This window comes from Procambarus clarkii, chromosome 52 (genome assembly GCF_040958095.1).
Source record: "Procambarus clarkii isolate CNS0578487 chromosome 52, FALCON_Pclarkii_2.0, whole genome shotgun sequence".
NCBI classification, from domain to species: Eukaryota; Metazoa; Arthropoda; class Malacostraca; order Decapoda; family Cambaridae; genus Procambarus; species Procambarus clarkii.
The window spans coordinates 22,250,392-22,271,593 of record NC_091201.1 but is presented as its reverse complement, the minus strand read 5'-3'; the positions used below and the strand labels follow the sequence as shown (position 1 = coordinate 22,271,593).

Sequence of the window (21,202 nt, the reverse complement as noted above, 5' to 3'; positions counted from 1 at the left end):
TCCATGAAGAAACCCATGAAACTGTAGAGTATCACCTCAACTTGGCTTACGGTTTTCTGAACAGTTTGTTTACCTTTTTTCTACACTGATGGGAAAGATCTGCTTGGCTAGCCTGGCCGGCCAGCTTTCAGGATACAAGATTTATGTATTGTGTGTGGTTTTTAATAATATGTCTCCTCTCATTGGTCAGTATCGTCATTCCTTCCCTGCACTTGCTCGACCCATCACAGCTGGTGTGGGTGATGGGTCTACCTGCCACACGTCACCGCCGTCAGCTGGTGTGAGTGATGGGTCGACCTGCCAGACGTCACCACCGTCAGCTGGTGTGGGTGATGGGTCGACCTGCCACACGTCACCACCGTCAGCTGGTGTGAGTGATGGGTCGACCTGCCACACGTCACCCACCGTCAGCTGGTGTGAGTGATGGGTCGACCTGCCACACGTCACCACCGTCAGCTGGTGTGAGTGATGGGTCGACCTGCCACACGTCACCACCGTCAGCTGGTGTGAGTGATGGGTCGACCTGCCACACGTCACCACCGTCAGCTGGTGTGGGTGATGGGTCGACCTGCCACACGTCACCACCGTCAGCTGGTGTGGGTGATGGGTCGACCTGCCACACGTCACCGCCGTCAGCTGGTGTGGGTGATGGGTCGACCTGCCACACGTCACCGCCGTCAGCTGGTGTGGACACTGCTGACAGTAACCAGAGAGACCGCTCCTGCCTGTTCATCTCACCGCTAAGTGAACAATCGGTCAGTGTTGAGAGGTGACTCGTCGGGCGCTGCTCCCAGTGAGGAGGAACTGGCTGCTGGAGCCTCAATTATGTCATGTGTTGTGTATGACGTTGATCATTACGCTGTATCCAATTACGGCCAGGAAGAATGAGCGACTGTGGCACCGAAACAGAGAACGACTGACGGCTCATTGTGTGCAACAAGGCATAAGCACTCCTGATGGCGGCCTGTAAGTACCTCCACCCCATTCTTCACCGCCAGGGGGACCAAAGTACCTGTGTGTCGAGAGGGAAGGTGCTCGCCTCCCGTGTATCTCACGCCTGCCCGTCCTCCTCAGGCTCCCCAACGTCAAGAAACTGACGTACTAAAGTGCCCATATCCTAACCTACCAACGTACCCAAAACAGAAAACGGAGTAGTATGTTAATTTCGCGAGCCGCTACCATTTTATAGTACGACGATTTTTGGTCTTAGGGAGAGTATACGTCAAAATGCGACGTTCTAGTAGTGTGGGTTGTTTGCTTCACGCTAATCCTGACAAGATGTGGCAGCGCTGCATCAATTGGTGCAGAGGAACAAGAACAACATACAATAGGCTTAGTGAATTCAACAGTTGGATCCCCTTAAGAATCGGTGTCCATTTCTCATTTATGTCAATGGCCTAAATACAAAGGTAGCGTCCTAAATTAAAATATAGATCAAATGTCGACTAAATGTCGATGGTTGTAACGCTGCAACATGAATAATAAGAGTCGAGACAGATGAGGATGACAAGATGCTCCAAGATGACCTAGACAAGCTGCAGAGTTGGCCAAATAAATGGCTACTGAATTTCACCACCGGCAAGGGTAATGTTATGGAAATGGGAACAAATGATTAGACAAAAAAGAGGAAATGTTCACAATGTTCGAAGAGAACAAGAGGGCATTGATGGAAGCTTACAAAACAGATGAGCTACAGAGATGTTACAATTATTATTTTTGCACAACATTAGTATGGAAATTGAATGAACTAAAGAAGCAGGATGTACAAGCCAGCTCCATTCATAATTTCAAAAGTAGACTTGAGAGATACATTGATCGGGAGTCATTGCATAACATGACCGACAGCCTGAACGGCGGAGTACAGGAGCCAAAGGTCGACCCCTACACACACACAAACTGCTGAATGCATACCCATATACATACGAGGCAACTTACAGTACATTACTAAAAGGAAACTTGTGTAAAGTAGCAACACAAATGCAAAAATATTATTATTTTCATAGTTGCTATTAGTATAAGAGTCAACTTAGACAGGCTAATTTAAACATTTGATTACCATTGTTAATCCCCACACTACTCGCTGAAATTTGTGTTCGCTGGACCTCCTAGTTACTGAGTTTAGAAGTGCATTGATTAACACATTGAACAGAGCAGGACTGAGTACATCTCCCTGTGGAGTGCTCAGTTCAAAATCTCTCGTTACACTCCTATGCCCTTGGAACAGTACAGATGACTTCCTGTTGGATAGATAGCCTCTTATCCACCGTAAAAGCCATCCTCCAACATTCATTTTAGCAAGATCGCTCAGAATGACGTGTGGGTTAGCAATGTCAAAGGCTGACTTAAGATCTAGGAAAGTGGTATATGACCTATCAGTATGCAGGGTGAGGAATGTGGTAATACAGTGACGTACACTCTTTCCATGTGTAAAGTCATATCTGGGGGGACAACATGTCACTAATTCTGTAAAGGAGACGGTTGAGAACCATCCTCTTAAGACACTTACAGACAACTAGTGAGGGAAATTGGGCGAAAAGCATTCTGCTGGTTAGGTTTAGGAATGGGAATAAAAAGACTGTGGGTCCATGACTTTGGAAGCTCCCCAGTTACATGGCTCATATTATACAATTGAAGAAAGAGATGTCCTGGAACTAGCAGAAGCATATGCAGTATGCCGTAAGTAACTCCATCCTTCCCGGGTGATGTAGCTTTGCCTTTATGTAGAGCAGAGTCTAGTTCGTATTCAGTAAAAAACATGTCACAGTCATTCTCTTAATGAAGCATGAAGTCAAGGAGCCTTGCTCTATCAGCATATTTATTATTTAATTCATTCTGTGTGGGTAGAGGAAGACTGTCAAAGCAGGAAGTCGTGGCCCAAGCATCAACAAGCTCATTTGCTCTGTGCAGAGGATTAGGGTACGAGATCTTTGCAGCATTTTTCTCTTTGATCTTGTTGATATCCTTCCATGCCCGGCTTAATGGCGTGTGAGAATTGAGACCACTGACAAAAGTTTCCCAGTCTGTCTGCCTCAGCTCCACCATACGTTCCCTGGCCTCAGCCAGAGCCGTTTGAAAGAGCTTAAGTATTTCAGCAGTGCGGGTCCTTCTATAAGCTAGTCCAATTCTTCTGGCAGTGCGTTTTAGTGCATTTAATTTGGAGTCATTATAATAGGCGTAACTGCTATTATCAATGTAAATTGGGTTAAGTGACCTGGACGATGGATCAAGTGATTCTGTAAACTGCTCGATAGTATCTGTGAGCTCATTGTTACAATGAACTACTTCAACTGAAGAAGGCTCAAAAGAATTGTTCCATTCTGACACATGAGCAACAAAAATTGTCTCGTTGATCGATGGACACAGCCAGCCTCTTCCGCTTGAACATTCCACCGGGGAGGATAGAGCTTCTAATGTTTACAGTGGCTAATATGGCCAGATCAGACGCCATATCTGGCACTATTGACGAGGCGCACACGGTGTGGGAGACCTTGACACCGAGACATAGATCAAGAATACCGTCGTAAATATGCGTCGGTTCAAGGTCACCCACAATCTGTGCATCATCGTGACTACTTAATAGTAGCAACAGATGGTTGCCGTTACGATTACTGAACTACGAATTACCAATATTCCAATGCCTAGCGTTATAATCACTGTTACGGCCCTCTCGGGACGCAACGGGGTTCTTACTCTGATGTAGTTAGAGGAAGATATATATCCGGCCCCAAGCCAGTAGAGGCTATCAAGGGATGCAATCCGTGACGCAAGTAACTTAAAGGGAGTAGGGAAAGAAAGGTAAGAACTTAATATAATATAATATTCACCTTCACCGTTTAAATATATATAATAAAAGAGTACACAAGGGGGAGGGGTATTAACACTTTACAAGGGGATCAACACTGTAGTCTTCTGCTGGAGACTATGGATCCTCGAAGCTAGGTGCTGAGTCCGCGGTGCTTTCTTCGTGGCCTCAAGACGTGTCCTCTGAGAACGCCGAGTCTACCCTGGCCACAGGTCAGCCACAACACAGGTCCACTGGGGGCACCGCCGTGGAGGCCGTCAACCACACGTCCAGCAGGTCTGCTGGCAGGTACTAAGCCACCAAGGCTGGTACGGCCACTCCACGAACGATAAAAGGGGTACGCCCTAGACAGGAGTCTCGTGTGATATCACCAATCACCCTCCTGTCCTCAATACCCCAGTGGATTATCGTCTCCAACCGTCGGTCCCGGGTAAATCCTTCCACTGCCACTCCACTGGCAGGCTTAACACACCACAGTGTTCTTCCGGGGGGACGACGTCACAACAGCTGCAGCAAACTTCACAGTATGGAGACTGGCTGCCTCGGGTAGACTGACTTCACCTTCAACACAGTGGTCCCAGGTCGGCTCTGTAAGCAGACACGTCATCAATAACTGGGACACTAATACACCACACTCACAGGCTCAGATACTAACACCTGACGTATCCAGTCCATAGATGGCGCTGTCGTCGGAGCACCACCTCACCAGAGGTCAGGAGCGGCGGTGTTGAGCGCTGAACCAGACTGGAAACTGGTCCTCGAGGCCAGTACACGCTGTCCTCACTAGGTGTCGTCGTTCGTTTGGCGGGGGTTTCGGGAGCTGACCCACAGATGGCGTGTTTGTCACTGCTCCAGGCACGGACGCTGGATCCGGGTTCGTAACAATCACCCATAATGATGTACGCTCAGTCTGAATAAGATAAGGAAGGTCAGTGTAATTAAACTTATCAAAGCGTCTACGCAAAGTGGTTCTCACTCATGATGTCATCTACGAAAACAAACACTCCCTCATTGTTCAACAGTGTGAGAACTAACAGTGAAAACCGACAGTGTTAGAACCAACAGTGTGAGAACCAACAGTGTGAGAACCAACACTGTGAGAACCAACAGTGTGAGAACCAACAGTGTGAGAACCAACAGTGTGAGAACCAATGTTAGACAACCACCAGAGGAGGCGGAGACGACAACAATGGACGTCATACTAAGCAACAGCCAATCACAGTCCGCATGCACGCCAAGGAACGAACTCCTGCCTTATACGTGGAGGGTGACCCCACCCTCCCAACGTGGAGGGTGACCCCACCCTCCCAACGTGGAGGGTGACCCCACCCTCCCAACGTGGAGGGTGACCCCACCCTCCCAACGTGGAGGGTGACCCCACCCTCCCAACGTGGAGGGTGACCCCACCCTCCCAACGTGGAGGGTGACCCCACCCTCCCAACGTGGAGGGTGACCCCACCCTCCCAACGTGGAGGGTGACCCCACCCTCCCAACGTGGAGGGTGACCCTACCCTCCCAACGTGGAGGGTGACCCCACCCTCCCAACGTGGAGGGTGACCCCACCCTCCCAACGTGGAGGGTGACCCCACCCTCCCAACGTGGAGGGTGACCCCACCCTCCCAACGTGGAGGGTGACCCCACCCTCCCAACTGCTAACCTCAGAGGGTCATATTACCGAGGCATTTTACTTGAACAAAAAACTGTTCAATTACCGTTGGTTCACCACACAACTCTTCACTTCAGATTGGTCAATTTTTTGTTTGTTTTGAAGCTGTATTATTCTGTAGTAACAAAAAGCCAATACTAGTTGAGGGCAAATCATTTTCTATCAGATAGCGTCCGTGTTCTCACTACCAGGTGTCTGCTGAACAGAGAGCGTCCGTGTTCTCACTACCTGGTGCCTGCTGAACAGAGAGCGTCCGTGTTCTCACTACCTGGTGCCTGCTGAACAGAGAGCGTCCGTGTTCTCACTACCTGGTGTCTGCTGAACAGAGAGCGTCCGTGTTCTCACTACCTGGTGTCTGCTGAACAGAGAGCGTCCGTGTTCTCACTACCAGGTGTCTGCTGAACAGAGAGCGTCCGTGTTCTCACTACCTGGTGCCTGCTGAACAGAGAGCGTCCGTGTTCTCACTACCTGGTGCCTGCTGAACAGAGAGCGTCCGTGTTCTCACTACCTGGTGTCTGCTGAACAGAGAGCGTCCGTGTTCTCACTACCAGGTGTCTGCTGAACAGAGAGCGTCCGTGTTCTCACTACCTGGTGCCTGCTGAACAGAGAGCGTCCGTGTTCTCACTACCTGGTGCCTGCTGAACAGAGAGCGTCCGTGTTCTCACTACCTGGTGCCTGCTGAACAGAGAGCGTCCGTGTTCTCACTACCTGGTGCCTGCTGAACAGAGAGCGTCCGTGTTCTCACTACCTGGTGCCTGCTGAACAGATCACACACAACCACTAGTGAGGATAGGCAGGGGTTTAACAAGCGACCTGAGGACTGAGGTCAATATGTAAACATTATACATATAATCTGACTGTACCCGCCTTGTAGGATAACTATGTGAGAGTGTACAGTGTCAGCACATCCCAGCTATGTGAGAGTGTACAGTGTCAGCACATCCCAGCTATGTGAGAGCGTACAGTGTCAGCACATCCCAGCTATGTGAGAGCGTACAGTGTCAGCACATCCCAGCTATGTGAGAGTGTACAGTGTCAGCACATCCCAGCTATGTGAGAGCGTACAGTGTCAGCACATCCCAGCTATGTGAGAGCGTACAGTGTCAGCACATCCCAGCTATGTGTGAGTGTACAGTGTCAGCACATCCCAGCTATGTGAGAGTGTACAGTGTCAGCACATCCCAGCTATGTGAGAGTGTAGAGTGTCAGCACATCCCAGCTATGTGAGAGCGTACAGTGTCAGCACATCCCAGCTATGTGAGAGTGTAGAGTGTCAGCACATCCCAGCTATGTGAGAGCGTACAGTGTCAGCACATCCCAGCTATGTGAGAGTGTACAGTGTCAGCACATCCCAGCTATGTGAGAGTGTAGAGTGTCAGCACATCCCAGCTATGTGAGAGTGCAGAGTGTCAGCACATCCCAGCTATGTGAGAGCGTACAGTGTCAGCACATCCCAGCTATGTGAGAGTGTAGAGTGTCAGCACATCCCAGCTATGTGAGAGTGTACAGTGTCAGCACATCCCAGCTATGTGAGAGCGTACAGTGTCAGCACATCCCAGCTATGTGAGAGTGTAGAGTGTCAGCACATCCCAGCTATGTGAGAGTGTACAGTGTCAGCACATCCCAGCTATGTGAGAGCGTACAGTGTCAGCACATCCCAGCTATGTGAGAGTGTACAGTGTCAGCACATCCCAGCTATGTGAGAGTGTACAGTGTCAGCACATCCCAGCTATGTGAGAGTGTACAGTGTCAGCACATCCCAGCTATGTGAGAGTGTACAGTGTCAGCACATCCCAGCTATCATAACAGAGCTTCAAATATTGTAGAAAAGACACAAGGTTCAAGGTTATTCATGGCCTGGCGTGCCGGATGAAAGGTAGCTTAATTAGAGTGTGGTGGAGGCGGCTTATATAGCGCTGGGCTGCCTGCAGGGTCGCCACACTGGTGGAGGGAGCCAGGGAACACTCTGCCTGAGGCCGTCGACACTCCCACACACACGCCACCTCCCCAATTTGTCCTGCCATTATTCACACAACAAATTGTGAGAACCTGAAGCTCATCGCAGCTTTAAACCAGTTACAGAAGTGAAAATATATATTTTTGGTTATACGTTACTCGAATTATACTATTATGTCTATTATTACCGTGCTGCTGCTGTCTCTGCGTTGATTTCCTCGTCTTGTACAACTCATCTCAAGAACAAATAACGCACGATAATCTCACTGTATAAATTCGAGGCACGCTGCTCTTACGTTTATAATGTGCAAGAAGTTCTCACGGCTATAATTCTTTCTCCAGCTTCGTACCCTCTCGCTGTTATTACCCAGACTTATGTCGTCGCCTCTACCACGCACACACACACTCGCAAGACCACGCAAGTCAGTCCAAACTTAATGTGTTGGGCCGAGAGGCTGAAGCTCGACCAGAGGGCTGCCCAGCAAGGTGAGCACACCAGTACCCCGCCCCACACCCCATTCCCCCATAAATCTCACATCCCACGCCCCAAATGAGAGCCTGTCGTGACTACTGACCCATCACTGTAGCATAGTGAGTGTAATTGTGACGCTTGTTAGCTTAGTGAAGACGTTTCCTGTCCTCCTCGACATGTTTCTCAACTACTTCCTTATTACCTGTCAGGGAAGTAATAATTAGTGGAGACCAGTCTCTCTGGGACGGTGTACATTGTCAGGCACAGTGTCAGGCATAGTGTCAGGCATAGTGTCAGGCATAGTGTCATGTACATTGTCAGGCACAGTGTCAGGCATAGTGTCAGGCATAGTGTCAGGCATAGTGTCATGTACATTGTCAGGCACAGTGTCAGGCAGTGTCATGTAGAGTGTAAGGCACTGTTCTGACACATGAGGTCACTAAACTACTGACCTCCTCCCTGACCACTGACCTCAACACTACCTCCCTCTACTCATGGACAGGTTGTCAGGGCCAAGTGTTATACCCTGAGGCTGGACACAAGTGTCTCACACACCCTGAGGCTGGACACAAGTGTCTCACACACTCTGAGGCTGGACACAAGTGTCTCACACACTCTGAGGCTGGACACAAGTGTCTCACACACCCTGAGGCTGGACACAAGTGTCTCACACACTCTGAGGCTGGACACAAGTGTCTCACACACCCTGAGGCTGGACACAAGTGTCTCACACACCCTGAGGCTGGACACAAGTGTCTCACACACTCTGAGGCTGGACACAAGTGTCTCACACACCCTGAGGCTGGACACAAGTGTCTCACACACTCTGAGGCTGGACACAAGTGTCTCACACACCCTGAGGCTGGACACAAGTGTCTCACACACCCTGAGGCTGGACACAAGTGTCTCACACACCCTGAGGCTGGACACAAGTGTCTCACACACCCTGAGGCTGGACACAAGTGTCTCACACACCCTGAGGCTGGACACAAGTGTCTCACACACTCTGAGGCTGGACACAAGTGTCTCACACACCCTGAGGCTGGACACAAGTGTCTCACACACCCTGAGGCTGGACACAAGTGTCTCACACACCCTGAGGCTGGACACAAGTGTCTCACACACCCTGAGGCTGGACACAAGTGTCTCACACACTCTGAGGCTGGACACAAGTGTCTCACACACCCTGAGGCTGGACACAAGTGTCTCACACACCCTGAGGCTGGACACAAGTGTCTCACACACCCTGAGGCTGGACACAAGTGTCTCACACACCCTGAGGCTGGACACAAGTGTCTCGAACCCTCAGGGATCAGGATGAGTCACCCGTCACAACACACAATAAGCGTCTAGACACACAGTCACTCCTCATAGTCGCTAGTGACCACTCCTCATAGTCACTAGTGACCACTCCTCATAGTCACTAGTGACCACTCCTCATAGTCGCTAGTGACCACTCCTCATAGTCACTAGTGACCACTCCTCATAGTCACTAGTGACCACTCCTCATAGTCGCTAGTGACCACTCCTCATAGTCACTAGTGACCACTCCTCATAGTCACTAGTGACCACTCCTCATAGTCACTAGTGACCACTCCTCATAGTCACTAGTGACCACTCCTCATAGTCACTAGTGACCACTCCTCATAGTCACTAGTGACCACTCCTCATAGTCACTAGTGACCACTCCTCATAGTCACTAGTGACCACTCCTCATAGTCACTAGTGACCACTCCTCATAGTCACTAGTGACCACTCCTCATAGTCACTAGTGACCACTCCTCATAGTCACTAGTGACCACTCCTCATAGTCACTAGTGACCACTCCTCATAGTCACTAGTGACCACTCCTCATAGTCGCTAGTGACCACTCCTCATAGTCACTAGTGACCACTCCTCATAGTCACTAGTGACCACTCCTCATAGTCACTAGTGACCACTCCTCATAGTCACTAGTGACCACTCCTCATAGTCACTAGTGACCACTCCTCATAGTCACTAGTGACCACTCCTCATAGTCACTAGTGACCACTCCTCATAGTCACTAGTGACCACTCCTCATAGTCACTAGTGACCACTCCTCATAGTCACTAGTGACCACTCCTCATAGTCACTAGTGACCACTCCTCATAGTCGCTAGTGACCACTCCTCATAGTCACTAGTGACCACTCCTCATAGTCGCTAGTGACCACTCCTCATAGTCACTAGTGACCACTCCTCATAGTCACTAGTGACCACTCCTCATAGTCACTAGTGACCACTCCTCATAGTCACTAGTGACCACTCCTCATAGTCACTAGTGACCACTCCTCATAGTAACTAGTGACCACTCCTCATAGTCGCTAGTGACCACTCCTCATAGTCATTAGTGACCACTCCTCATAGTCACTAGTGACCACTCCTCATAGTCACTAGTGACCACTCCTCATAGTCACAAGTGACCACTCCTCATAGTCGCTAGTGACCACTCCTCATAGTCACTAGTGACCACTCCTCATAGTCGCTAGTGACCACTCCTCATAGTCACTAGTGACCACTCCTCATAGTCGCTAGTGACCACTCCTCATAGTCACTAGTGACCACTCCTCATAGTCACTAGTGACCACTCCTCATAGTCACTAGTGACCACTCCTCATAGTCACTAGTGACCACTCCTTATGACCGTAAAATATCACATCCTACACTGCTCCAAAATCACTCAGTTTATTAAACATTTTCATAATATTTTGATTACATAAAGTAATCATAATATATAAATATCATAAGAAATAAATACAAATTTTGTTGGGCAAATCACCTCGCAATTTTGATCTAAGTAATAATGGTATTAAATCTCCTTGTCATAAAGAAGCGCTAATTTACCACTAATCAAGTTTAGAGAAGGAATGAGATGATACACTCTGAGTATCGCCTTGTTATCTTTAGTATAGAGATACTCTATAGAGTATAAAGATACTCTATAGAGTATAGATTGTTGTATAGAGGTACACTTGTGACCTGGTCAGAAGTGCTCACAGTTCCAGAGTTGTTGTTGTTGTTGTAGATTCGCTACCTGGAACAAAAAGTTCCAAGTAGCACCGGCTATGGTGAGCCCATGAGTTCCAGAGGGGCAATACAAAGACGCAGTCCACAGTTACGTCTTCCTATTGCGTTCCGCGCTCTCTGGGAGTCTAGTCCACAGCTGTCAATATCACCGGATTAAATAATAGTAAATAAACATTTTTTCTTTAACAATTTTCCAACAATTTTGTGGTCTGTAACGGAGCAGTATTCATGCCTTTTTTGTATCTTAAAACTGGTATTTTCTTGTGGGTAAGACATTTATATTTCATTATGCTATTTCATATTTGGCCAGAGATGTATTGATGTTGTCTTGCCCCCCCCCCTCACAACCCCCTGCAACTCCTGGGATGATGAGTACACACTCACCAGCTCATCTCTCACACTGCACCACAACATACAAGAATACTTAGTATGTTTCTTCATTACTGTATACGTCATACTACTGTACCGAGCCTCTTCCATCATGCTTCAAAACAAAACAATGAACCTTTTCCTTTAATCTTGTGGCAAGTGTGGCCACACTAGGGATGGTATATTATATGTTTGTGGTGCCACCTGGTGTAGGGTCTGGCCTCCACAGTGCCACCTGGTGTAGGGTCTGGCCTCCACAGTGCCACCTGGTGTAGGGTCTGGCCTCCACAGTGCCACCTGGTGTAGGTTCTGGCCTCCACAGTGCCACCTGGTGTAGGGTTCTGGCCTCCACAGTGCCACCTAGTGTAGGGTTCTGGCCTCCACAGTGCCACCTGGTGTAGGGTCTGGCCTCCACAGTGCCACCTGGTGTAGGGTCTGGCCTCCACAGTGCCACCTGGTGTAGGGTCTGGCCTCCACAGTGCCACCTGGTGTAGGGTCTGGCCTCCACAGTGCCACCTAGTGTAGGGTTCTGGCCTCCACAGTGCCACCTGGTGTAGGGTCTGGCCTCCACAGTGCCACCTGGTGTAGGGTCTGGCCTCCACAGTGCCACCTGGTGTAGGGTTCTGGCCTCCACAGTGCCACCTGGTGTAGGGTCTGGCCTCCACAGTGCCACCTGGTGTAGGGTCTGGCCTCCACAGTGCCACCTGGTGTAGGGTCTGGCCTCCACAGTGGTGGAGATGAGGGGAGGCGGGACAGGTGGAGGCCAGGTGGCTGAGGGGAGCGGAGGGCCACACCTCAAGGTCAGCTCCTGGCTCAGTTGTTAAGGTTGACCAGATGATTAAGGGGCACACTACCTAATTATATACCCTTAATTAGTGTATAGTTTAATTCCAAGCAAAATTCTTTATTAATTTAATTCTTACAGCATAGTTATTGTGTAGTGGACTATCGGTATACATGGTCCTGTGAAGACTAAAGCACTCACACACATCACTCTCACTTAAAGCACCGCGATTCTTGACGCTGCTGACCACAGCGTCAAAATGAGAAAACATAAGTACAATGAAAAGCATTACCTAGGTACGAACACTTCGTTAGACCAAACCACTTCATGTTTACCAGTTGTCAGCTGGTGAGAAGAGCCCGTGATGTCTCACCCGCCACCGTAGGGAGGACGGAGCCCAGCCCACACCAACAATCGCCGCCATAAAGTACTTGCTGCGGTTCTCACGCAAAATCATTTATTATCAAATAGTTCTCTCCCTGGGTCGCTAATGTGTAGCGTGGGAGCCAGCAACGTCTTGTCCGCCAGTTCATGCCAGCGACCCCCTCCTCCTCCTGCTCCTCCTGCTCCTCCTGCTCCTCCTGCTCCTCCTGCTCCTCCTGCTCCTCCTCCTCCTCCTCCTCCTGCTCCTGCTCCTCCTCCTCCTGCTCCTCTCTCCTCCTCCTCCTGCTGACTCTACCCAAGTTTGAGGTAGGCCGAGGAAAAGTTTACTGGCACCCCGTACAACCTGTTCCTGTGAGGCAGGGCGCAGGGTGTGAGCAGGGTTGAGGCAACCACCGCCGCTGCCGTATATACTGTTGCTTCATATGTGGGTGGTGAGGCGAACAGTTGCACCACAGGTGGGTGGTGGGGGCGGACAGTTGTACCACAGGTGGGTGGTGGGGGCGGACAGTTGCACCACAGGTGGGTGGTGGGGGCGAACAGTTGCACCACAGGTGGGTGGTGGGGGCGAACAGTTGCACCACAGGTGGGTGGTGGGGGCGGACAGTTGCACCACAGGTGGGTGGTGGGGGCGAACAGTTGCACCACAGGTGGGTGGTGGGGGCGGACAGTTGCACCAGAGGTGGGTGGTGGGGGCGGACAGTTGCACCACAGGTGGGTGGTGGGGGCGAACAGTTGCACCACAGGTGGGTGGTGGGGGCGAACAGTTGCACCACAGGTGGGTGGTGGGGGCGGACAGTTGCACCACAGGTGGGTGGTGGGGGCGGACAGTTGCACCACAGGTGGGTGGTGGGGGCGGACAGTTGCACCACAGGTGGGTGGTGGGGGCGGACAGTTGCACCACAGGTGGGTGGTGGGGGCGGACAGTTGCACCACAGGTGGGTGGTGGGGGCGGACAGTTGCACCACAGGTGGGTGGTGGGGGCGGACAGTTGCACCACAGGTGGGTGGTGGGGGCGTGGAGGGAGGCAGATGTGCACATGTGCCTAAGACCCCCGGAACTACACAGTCGGGCGCTCAGCCTCCTGTGTCCGGTGCTCACCTCAAACAAAATGGACCTTGATTTATGATTTACACCGCGTGTGTGTGTGTGTGTGTGTGTGTGTGTGTGTGTGTGTGTGTGTGTGTGTGTGTGTGTGTGTGTGTGTGTGTGTGTGTGTGTGTGTGTGTGTCCCACACAGAGGGCACCAAAACACACAATGTTTGCATGTATGTTTATTATTTGTGTCTGCAGAATCGAGCTATTAGCTCCTGGACCCGACCTTTCTAACCAATCTATTTTTCCTTTATTTTATCTACTACATATATTTCTCTCTAACACACACACATCCCCAGGAAGCAGCCCGTAGCAGCTGTCTACCTCCTAGGTGCCTATTTACTGCTAGGTGAACAGGAGCATAAAGGTGAAAGGAACTCTGCCCACTTGTTTCTGCCACTACCGGGGTTCGAACCGGGTCCTTAGGATTACGGCCCCAGAGCGCGCTCTACTCAGCCGCGAGGTCTCTATGTGAATGTGTAATTACCTAAGAGTAGTTACAGGATGGTTTCGTGGTGTCCCGTCTTCCCACTACTCTTTGTCGTATAACGCTTTGAACCTACTGACGGTTTTGGCCTCCACCACCTTCTCCCTTAACTTGTTCCAACCGTCTACCACTCTGTTTGCGAAAGAAAACTTTCTAATATTTTTTCGCTCCCTTTGTTTCCTTAGCTTGAATCTATGACCTCTTGTTATTAAGGTTGCCGGTCTCAGGAATTCCTCTGTCAATCTGGTCAATTCTCGCTATCGTAAGTGGTGATCATATCGCCTCTTTTTCTTCCGTCTCCAACATGATGATCAGTTCAGCAAGCCATTTAGAGGCGTGCCTTTGCACTTTTTACAGTTTATTGATGTGCTTCTTGAGATGTGGGCACCTGCTGCATATTTTTGAGATTTGAGATCTGCTGCGTATTCCAATTTTGGTCTCACAAAAGTCATGAACAGTTTATTTAGTTAGTGTTTTGTTATGACACAAACATTATGTATGGGTGTGTGCTTCAGGCCACACGCACAATGTTTGTGTGTTTGTGTTTTGGGGCCACACGCAAGTATCGTGTGTGTATTTAGTACTAGTGCCTGCAAAATCGAGCTATTCGCTCTTGTAACCTCTTCGACCCCCCCCCCCCACACACACACTCTTGGATCGTGTGTGTGTGTGTGTGTGTGTGTGTGTGTGTGTGTGTGTGTGTGTGTGTGTGTGTGTGTGTGTGTGTGTGTGTGTGTGTGTGTGTGTATGTGTGTGCGCGCGCGCGTGCGTGTGTGTGTGTGTGTGTGTGTGTGTGTGTGTGTGTGTGTGTGTGTGTGTGTGTGTGTGTGTGTGTGTGTGTGTGTGTGTGTGTGTGTGTGTGTGCCACGCACATACATCCTCACATACACACCCCTTACATCCCCTCCCTAAACCGTCACCATTCATCCTCCTCCATCTAACCTAACCAGATTCACACAAAACTAGAAGTCACAACTTCTCTGGTACAAACAAGGAGACATGGATATACATCTACTGATACACTACAAATAAAACAAATTAGGGTCGAGCCCCGAGAATTCAGGTCAGTGAGGGAAGGGTTGAACCACTTCTCGTCTCCTTGTCCTCCTACATTACGAATCCTTGAGTTATCTCCATATATTTAAATTGTCAGAAATAAATATAAATGAATGTGTGGTTTGAAAAAGGTACAAAATGGAGAGATCACCCGGGATCCCTGGAAACACAAGCCGAAACTGTCTCTATTTTCCGCTTGTGGCAACTTGTAATAAAGTTGTTACATCTTGGCTTAACGTGTTTATGACGTATTAGAACGTAGTTACAACTTGTTATATTGGTTGTTATAACTGGTTAGGAGGTGTTAAAACTTGTTCGAACGTTGTACTAACGTCGTAGTTTCGGTGTGTGTTTGGCGGGATGACGGACGCAATACAGGTCACGAGGAAAATAAAGGGAAAGACGATAGAAGAAAAGGAAGGAAAAGAACAAAGAAAAAGAGGAAAAACACAATTATATAATCTGAGAAAGAAATCCGGTTTGTGCCAACTGAAACTGATCAGAGATTGTGGTATTTGGCATGCGATTTTGTACTCGATCCACAGAGCCGGAGCATGCCCACCCCAGTCACAGAGCCGGAGCATGCCCACCCCAGTCACAGAGCCGGAGCATGCCCACCCCAGTCACAGAGCCGGAGCATGCCCACCCCGGTCACAGAGCCGGAGCATGCCCACCCCAGTCACAGAGCAGGAGCATGCCCACCCCAGTCACAGAGCCGGAGCATGCCCACCCCGGTCACAGAGCCGGAGCATGCCCACCCCAGTCACAGAGCCGGAGCATGCCCACCCCAGTCACAGAGCCGGAGCATGCCCACCCCAGTCACAGAGCAGGAGCATGCCCACCCCAGTCACAGAGCAGGAGCATGCCCACCCCAGTCACAGAGCCGGAGCATGCCCACCCCGGTCACAGAGCCGGAGCATGCCCACCCCAGTCACAGAGCCGGAGCATGCCCACCCCAGTCACAGAGCCGGAGCATGCCCACCCCAGTCACAGAGCCGGAGCATGCCCACCCCAGTCACAGAGCCGGAGCATGCCTACCCCCAGTCACAGAGCAGGAGCATGCCCACCCCCAGTCACAGAGCAGGAGCATGCCTACCCCCAGTCACAGAGCCGGAGCATGCCTACCCCCAGTCACAGAGCCGGAGCATGCCCACCCCAGTCACAGAGCAGGAGCATGCCCACCCCAGTCACAGAGCAGGAGCATGCCCACCCCAGTCACAGAGCCGGAGCATGCCTACCCCCAGTCACAGAGCCGGAGCATGCCCACCCCAGTCACAGAGCCGGAGCATGCCTACCCCCAGTCACAGAGCAGGAGCATGCCCACCCCAGTCACAGAGCAGGAGCATGCCCACCCCAGTCACAGAGCAGGAGCATGCTCACCCCAGTCACAGAGCCGGAGCATGCCTACCCCCAGTCACAGAGCAGGAGCATGCCCACCCCAGTCACAGAGCAGGAGCATGCCCACCCCAGTCACAGAGCCGGAGCATGCCTACCCCCAGTCACAGAGCAGGAGCATGCCCACCCCAGTCACAGAGCAGGAGCATGCCCACCCAGTCACAGAGCCGGAGCATGCCTACCCCCAGTCACAGAGCCGGAGCATGCCCACCCCAGTCACAGAGCAGGAGCATGCCCACCCCAGTCACAGAGCAGGAGCATGCCCACCCCAGTCACAGAGCAGGAGCATGCCCACCCCAGTCACAGAGCAGGAGCATGTCCACCCCAGTCACAGAGCATGAGCATGCCCACCCCAGTCACAGAGCAGGAGCATGCCCACCCCAGTCACAGAGCCGGAGCATGCCCACCCCAGTCACAGAGCCGGAGCATGCCTACCCCCAGTCACAGAGCCGGAGCATGCCCACCCCAGTCACAGAGCCGGAGCATGCCCACCCCAGTCACAGAGCCGGAGCATGCCCACCCCAGTCACAGAGCAGGAGCATGCCCAACCCAGTCACAGAGCAGGAGCATGCCCACCCCAGTCACAGAGCAGGAGCATGCCCACCCTAGTCACAGAGCAGGAGCATGCCCACCCCAGTCACAGAGCAGGAGCATGCCCACCCTAGTCACAGAGCAGGAGCATGCCCACCCCAGTCACAGAGCCGGAGCATGCCCACCCCAGTCACAGAGCAGGAGCATGCCCACCCCAGTCACAGAGCAGGAGCATGCCCAACCCAGTCACAGAGCAGGAGCATGCCCACCCCAGTCACAGAGCAGGAGCATGCCCACCCCAGTCACAGAGCAGGAGCATGCCCAACCCAGTCACAGAGTAGGAGCATGCCCACCCCAGTCACAGAGCAGGAGCATGCCCACCCCAGTCACAGAGCAGGAGCATGCCCAACCCAGTCACAGAGTAGGAGCATGCCCACCCCAGTCACAGAGCAGGAGCATGCCCACCCCAGTCACAGAGCAGGAGCATGCCCACCCCAGTCACAGAGCAGGAGCATGCCCACCCCAGTCACAGAGCAGGAGCATGCCCACCCCAGTCACAGAGCAGGAGCATGTCCACCCCAGTCACAGAGCAGGAGCATGCCCACCCCAGTCACAGAGCCGGAGCATGCCTACCCCCAGTCACAGAGCAGGAGCATGCCCACCCCAGTCACAGAGCAGGAGCATGCCCACCCCAGTCACAGAGCAGGAGCATGCTCACCCCAGTCACAGAGCCGGAGCATGCCTACCCCCAGTCACAGAGCAGGAGCATGCCCACCCCAGTCACAGAGCCGGAGCATGCCTACCCCCAGTCACAGAGCAGGAGCATGCCCACCCCAGTCACAGAGCCGGAGCATGCCTACCCCCAGTCACAGAGCAGGAGCATGCCCACCCCAGTCACAGAGCCGGAGCATGCCTACCCCCAGTCACAGAGCAGGAGCATGCCCACCCCAGTCACAGAGCAGGAGCATGCCCACCCCAGTCACAGAGCAGGAGCATGCCCACCTCAGTGACAGAGCTTCCTCCCCACTACCCACCAAACACTACCACGGTAGCCGCCTAGCTACCATTAATTAACCACTACCACTAACCCCACCATTACCATTATCCATCTGCACTGCCATTAACCACCACTACTACCACTAACCACCGCTACTATCACTAACCACCACCACCACCAACACTAAAACTAACCACCAGCACGACCACCACCACTATCACTAACCACCAGCACGACCACCACCACTACCACTAACCACCAGCACGACCACCACCACTACCACTAACCACCACCACGACCACCACCACTAACCACCACTACTATCACTAACCACCACTACTACCACTAACCACCACCACTACCACTAACCACCACCACTACCACTAACCACCACCACGACCACCACCACTAACCACCACTACTATCACTAACCACCACTACTACCACTAACCACCACTACTACCACTTACCACCACTACTACCACTAACCACCACTACTACCACTAACCACCACAACTACCACTAACCACCACTACTACCACTAACCACCACCACCACTTACCACCACTACTACCACTAACCACCACCACCACCACTAACCACCACTACTATCACTAACCACCACTACTACCACTAACCACCACCACCACCACTTACCACCACTACTACCACTAACCACCACCACTACCACTAACCACCACCACCACCACCACCACTACTAACTACCACTACTACCACTAACCACCACCACTACCACTAACCACCACCACCACCACCACCACTAACTACCACTACTACCACTAACCACCACCACCACCACCACTAACCACCACTACTACCACTACCACTAACCACCACCACCACCACCACTAACCACTAACCACCACTACTACCACTAACCACCACTACTACCACTAACCACCACCACCACCACCACTAACCACTACCACTAACCACTACCACCACAACCACTAACCACCACACACACACACTACAAATCATTCCGTTTCCAAATTACATAGTGAAGCTCGGAGCGGTTGCCAACAACTGATATCTCAGTTGACATTTCACTCGATACCAATTTCCTTTCACATATTTCTTCATCGTTCCTCGCGTCTCAGGCGGTGAGTGCTGCCTGAGACCTGGCCCGAGGCTCATGAGTCTCAGGCGGTGAGTGCTGCCTGAGACCTGGCCCGAGGCTCATGAGTCTCAGGCGGTGAGTGTTGCCTGAGACCTGGCCCGAGGCTCATGAGTCTCAGGCGGTGAGTGTTGCCTGAGACCTGGCCCGAGGCTCATGAGTCTCAGGCGGTGAGTGCTGCCTGAGACCTGGCCCGAGGCTCATGAGTCTCAGGCGGTGAGTGCTGCCTGAGACCTGGCCCGAGGCTCATGAGTCGAGCAGCTGCTCGCGTCAGGAAAATCTACCGAAACTAAACAAATATTTTGACTGTCACAATGGGTATGTTAGATAGCTTTACTGCCACAATAGGTATGTTAGATAGCTTTACCATGCCACAGTGGGTATGTTAGATAGCTTTACCATGCCACAATGGGTATGTTAGATAGCTTTACCATGCCACAATGGGTATGTTAGATAGCTTTACCATGCCACAATGGGTATGTTAGATAGTTTTACCATGCCACAATGGGTATGTTAGATAGCTTTACCATGCCACAATAGGTATGTTAGATAGCTTTACCATGCCACAATAGGTATGTTAGATAGTTTTACCATGCCACAATAGGTATGTTAGATAGCTTTACCATGCCACAATGGGTATGTTAGATAGTTTTACCATGCCACAATGGGTATGTTAGATAGCTTTACCATGCCACAATGGGTATGTTAGATAGCTTTACTGCCACAATAGGTATGTTAGATAGCTTTACCATGCCACAGTGGGTATGTTAGATAGCCTTACCATGCCACAGTGGGTATGTTAGATAGCTTGAACATGCCACAGTCGGTATGTTAGATAGCTTTACCATGCCACAATAGGTATGTTAGATAGCTTTACCATGCCACAATGGGTATGTTAGATAGCTTTACTGCCACAATAGGTATGTTAGATAGCTTTACCATGCCACAGTGGGTATGTTAGATAGCTTTACCATGCCACAGTGGGTATGTTAGATAGCTTTACCATGCCACAGTGGGTATGTTAGATAGCTTGACCATGCCACAGTGGGTATGTTAGATAGCTGTTCTAAGTCAGTAATCCCGCCACGGAAGAAGCGTAACGACCGTCACGTCGTTGTGATGCACGACTTGTTGACGACACAATATAAGTGTGCACGAGGTAAATTATTGGTTGTTGTGTGTGGGGTGTTATTTGTGTGGTGGGTGAGGAGCGGCGTGAGGCAGGGGGAGGGGGGGCGGAGCCCCTCACACTGGAGTAGTGAGCCTCACACTGCTCCAGCACTGTGAGTAGTGAGCCTTACATTGCTCCAGCAGTGTGAGGAGTGTACTTCACACTGCTCCTGCACTGTGAGAAGTCAACCTCACAGTGCTCTAGCAGTGTGAGGAGTGAGCCTCACACTGCTCCTGCACTGTGAGAAGTCAACCTCACAGTGCTCCAGCGCTGTGAGGAGTGCACCTCACACTGCTCCAGCCAACACCAGGCGACGCTGCGCTAAAAAGTTTGTAACGTACTATTTTGTTGACTATTTTAATGTGTAATGTACAATATGAAGAGGTTGAGGAGGCCAGAAAGAGCTCTATCTCAACTCTATCATTTTGAGATAGAGTTGTCTCTATTAACGTACTTGAACTTGACCTGAATTGAAGTTCAGCTTTATCATGGCGTGAACCCAAGGCGTTCCTGAGAGCCCGGGTAACACCACTACCTGGCTGGTCTAACACCCCGTAACACCACCACCTGGCTGGTCCAACACCCCGTAACACCACCACCTGACTGGTCCAACACCCCGTAACACCACCTGGCTGGCCCAACACCCCGTAACACCACCACCTGGCTGGCCCAACACCCCGTAACACCACCACCTGGCTGGCCCAACACCCCGTAACACCACCTGGCTGGTCCAACACCCCGTAACACCACCACCTGGCTGGTCCAACACCCCGTAACACCACCACCTGGCTGGCCCAACACCCCGTAACACCACCACCTGGCTGGTCCAACACCCCGTAACACCACCTGGCTGGTC

At 51.4% G+C, this 21,202-nt stretch overlaps 3 protein-coding genes across 4 annotated transcripts in view; all 3 read left to right on the top strand.

Annotated features, from left to right (window-relative positions):
• LOC123763677 (streptococcal hemagglutinin) overlaps positions 1-21,202 on the top strand; it is a 93,355-nt gene that overhangs the window by 37,778 nt on the left and 34,375 nt on the right. The window contains exon 1 of one of the 2 annotated variants that reach the window (XM_045750953.2): positions 20,455-20,674. The exons of the other annotated variant lie outside the window; for it this stretch is intronic. The gene's annotated coding sequence lies outside the window, so the exon portion shown is untranslated. Of the gene's footprint in view, positions 1-20,454; positions 20,675-21,202 lie in introns of those variants that run through there. 2 annotated transcript variants of the gene reach the window in all.
• On the top strand, positions 15,669-16,850 carry LOC123763523 (uncharacterized). Its single transcript, XM_045750655.2, has one exon. It carries the CDS (start codon positions 15,669-15,671, stop codon positions 16,848-16,850), a length of 1,182 nt encoding a protein of 393 aa, XP_045606611.2.
• LOC138352179 (uncharacterized) lies at positions 16,853-18,100 on the top strand. Its single transcript, XM_069304447.1, has one exon. The coding sequence runs from the start codon at positions 16,853-16,855 to the stop codon at positions 18,098-18,100; it is 1,248 nt and encodes a 415-aa protein (XP_069160548.1).

Bases quoted from the DNA above. Each gene is read 5' to 3' on its own strand.
- LOC123763523 (XM_045750655.2), top strand. From the start codon at position 15,669: ATGCCCACCCCAGTCACAGAGCCGGAGCATGCCCACCCCAGTCACAGA.
- LOC138352179 (XM_069304447.1), top strand. From the start codon at position 16,853: ATGCCCACCCCAGTCACAGAGCAGGAGCATGCCCACCCCAGTCACAGA.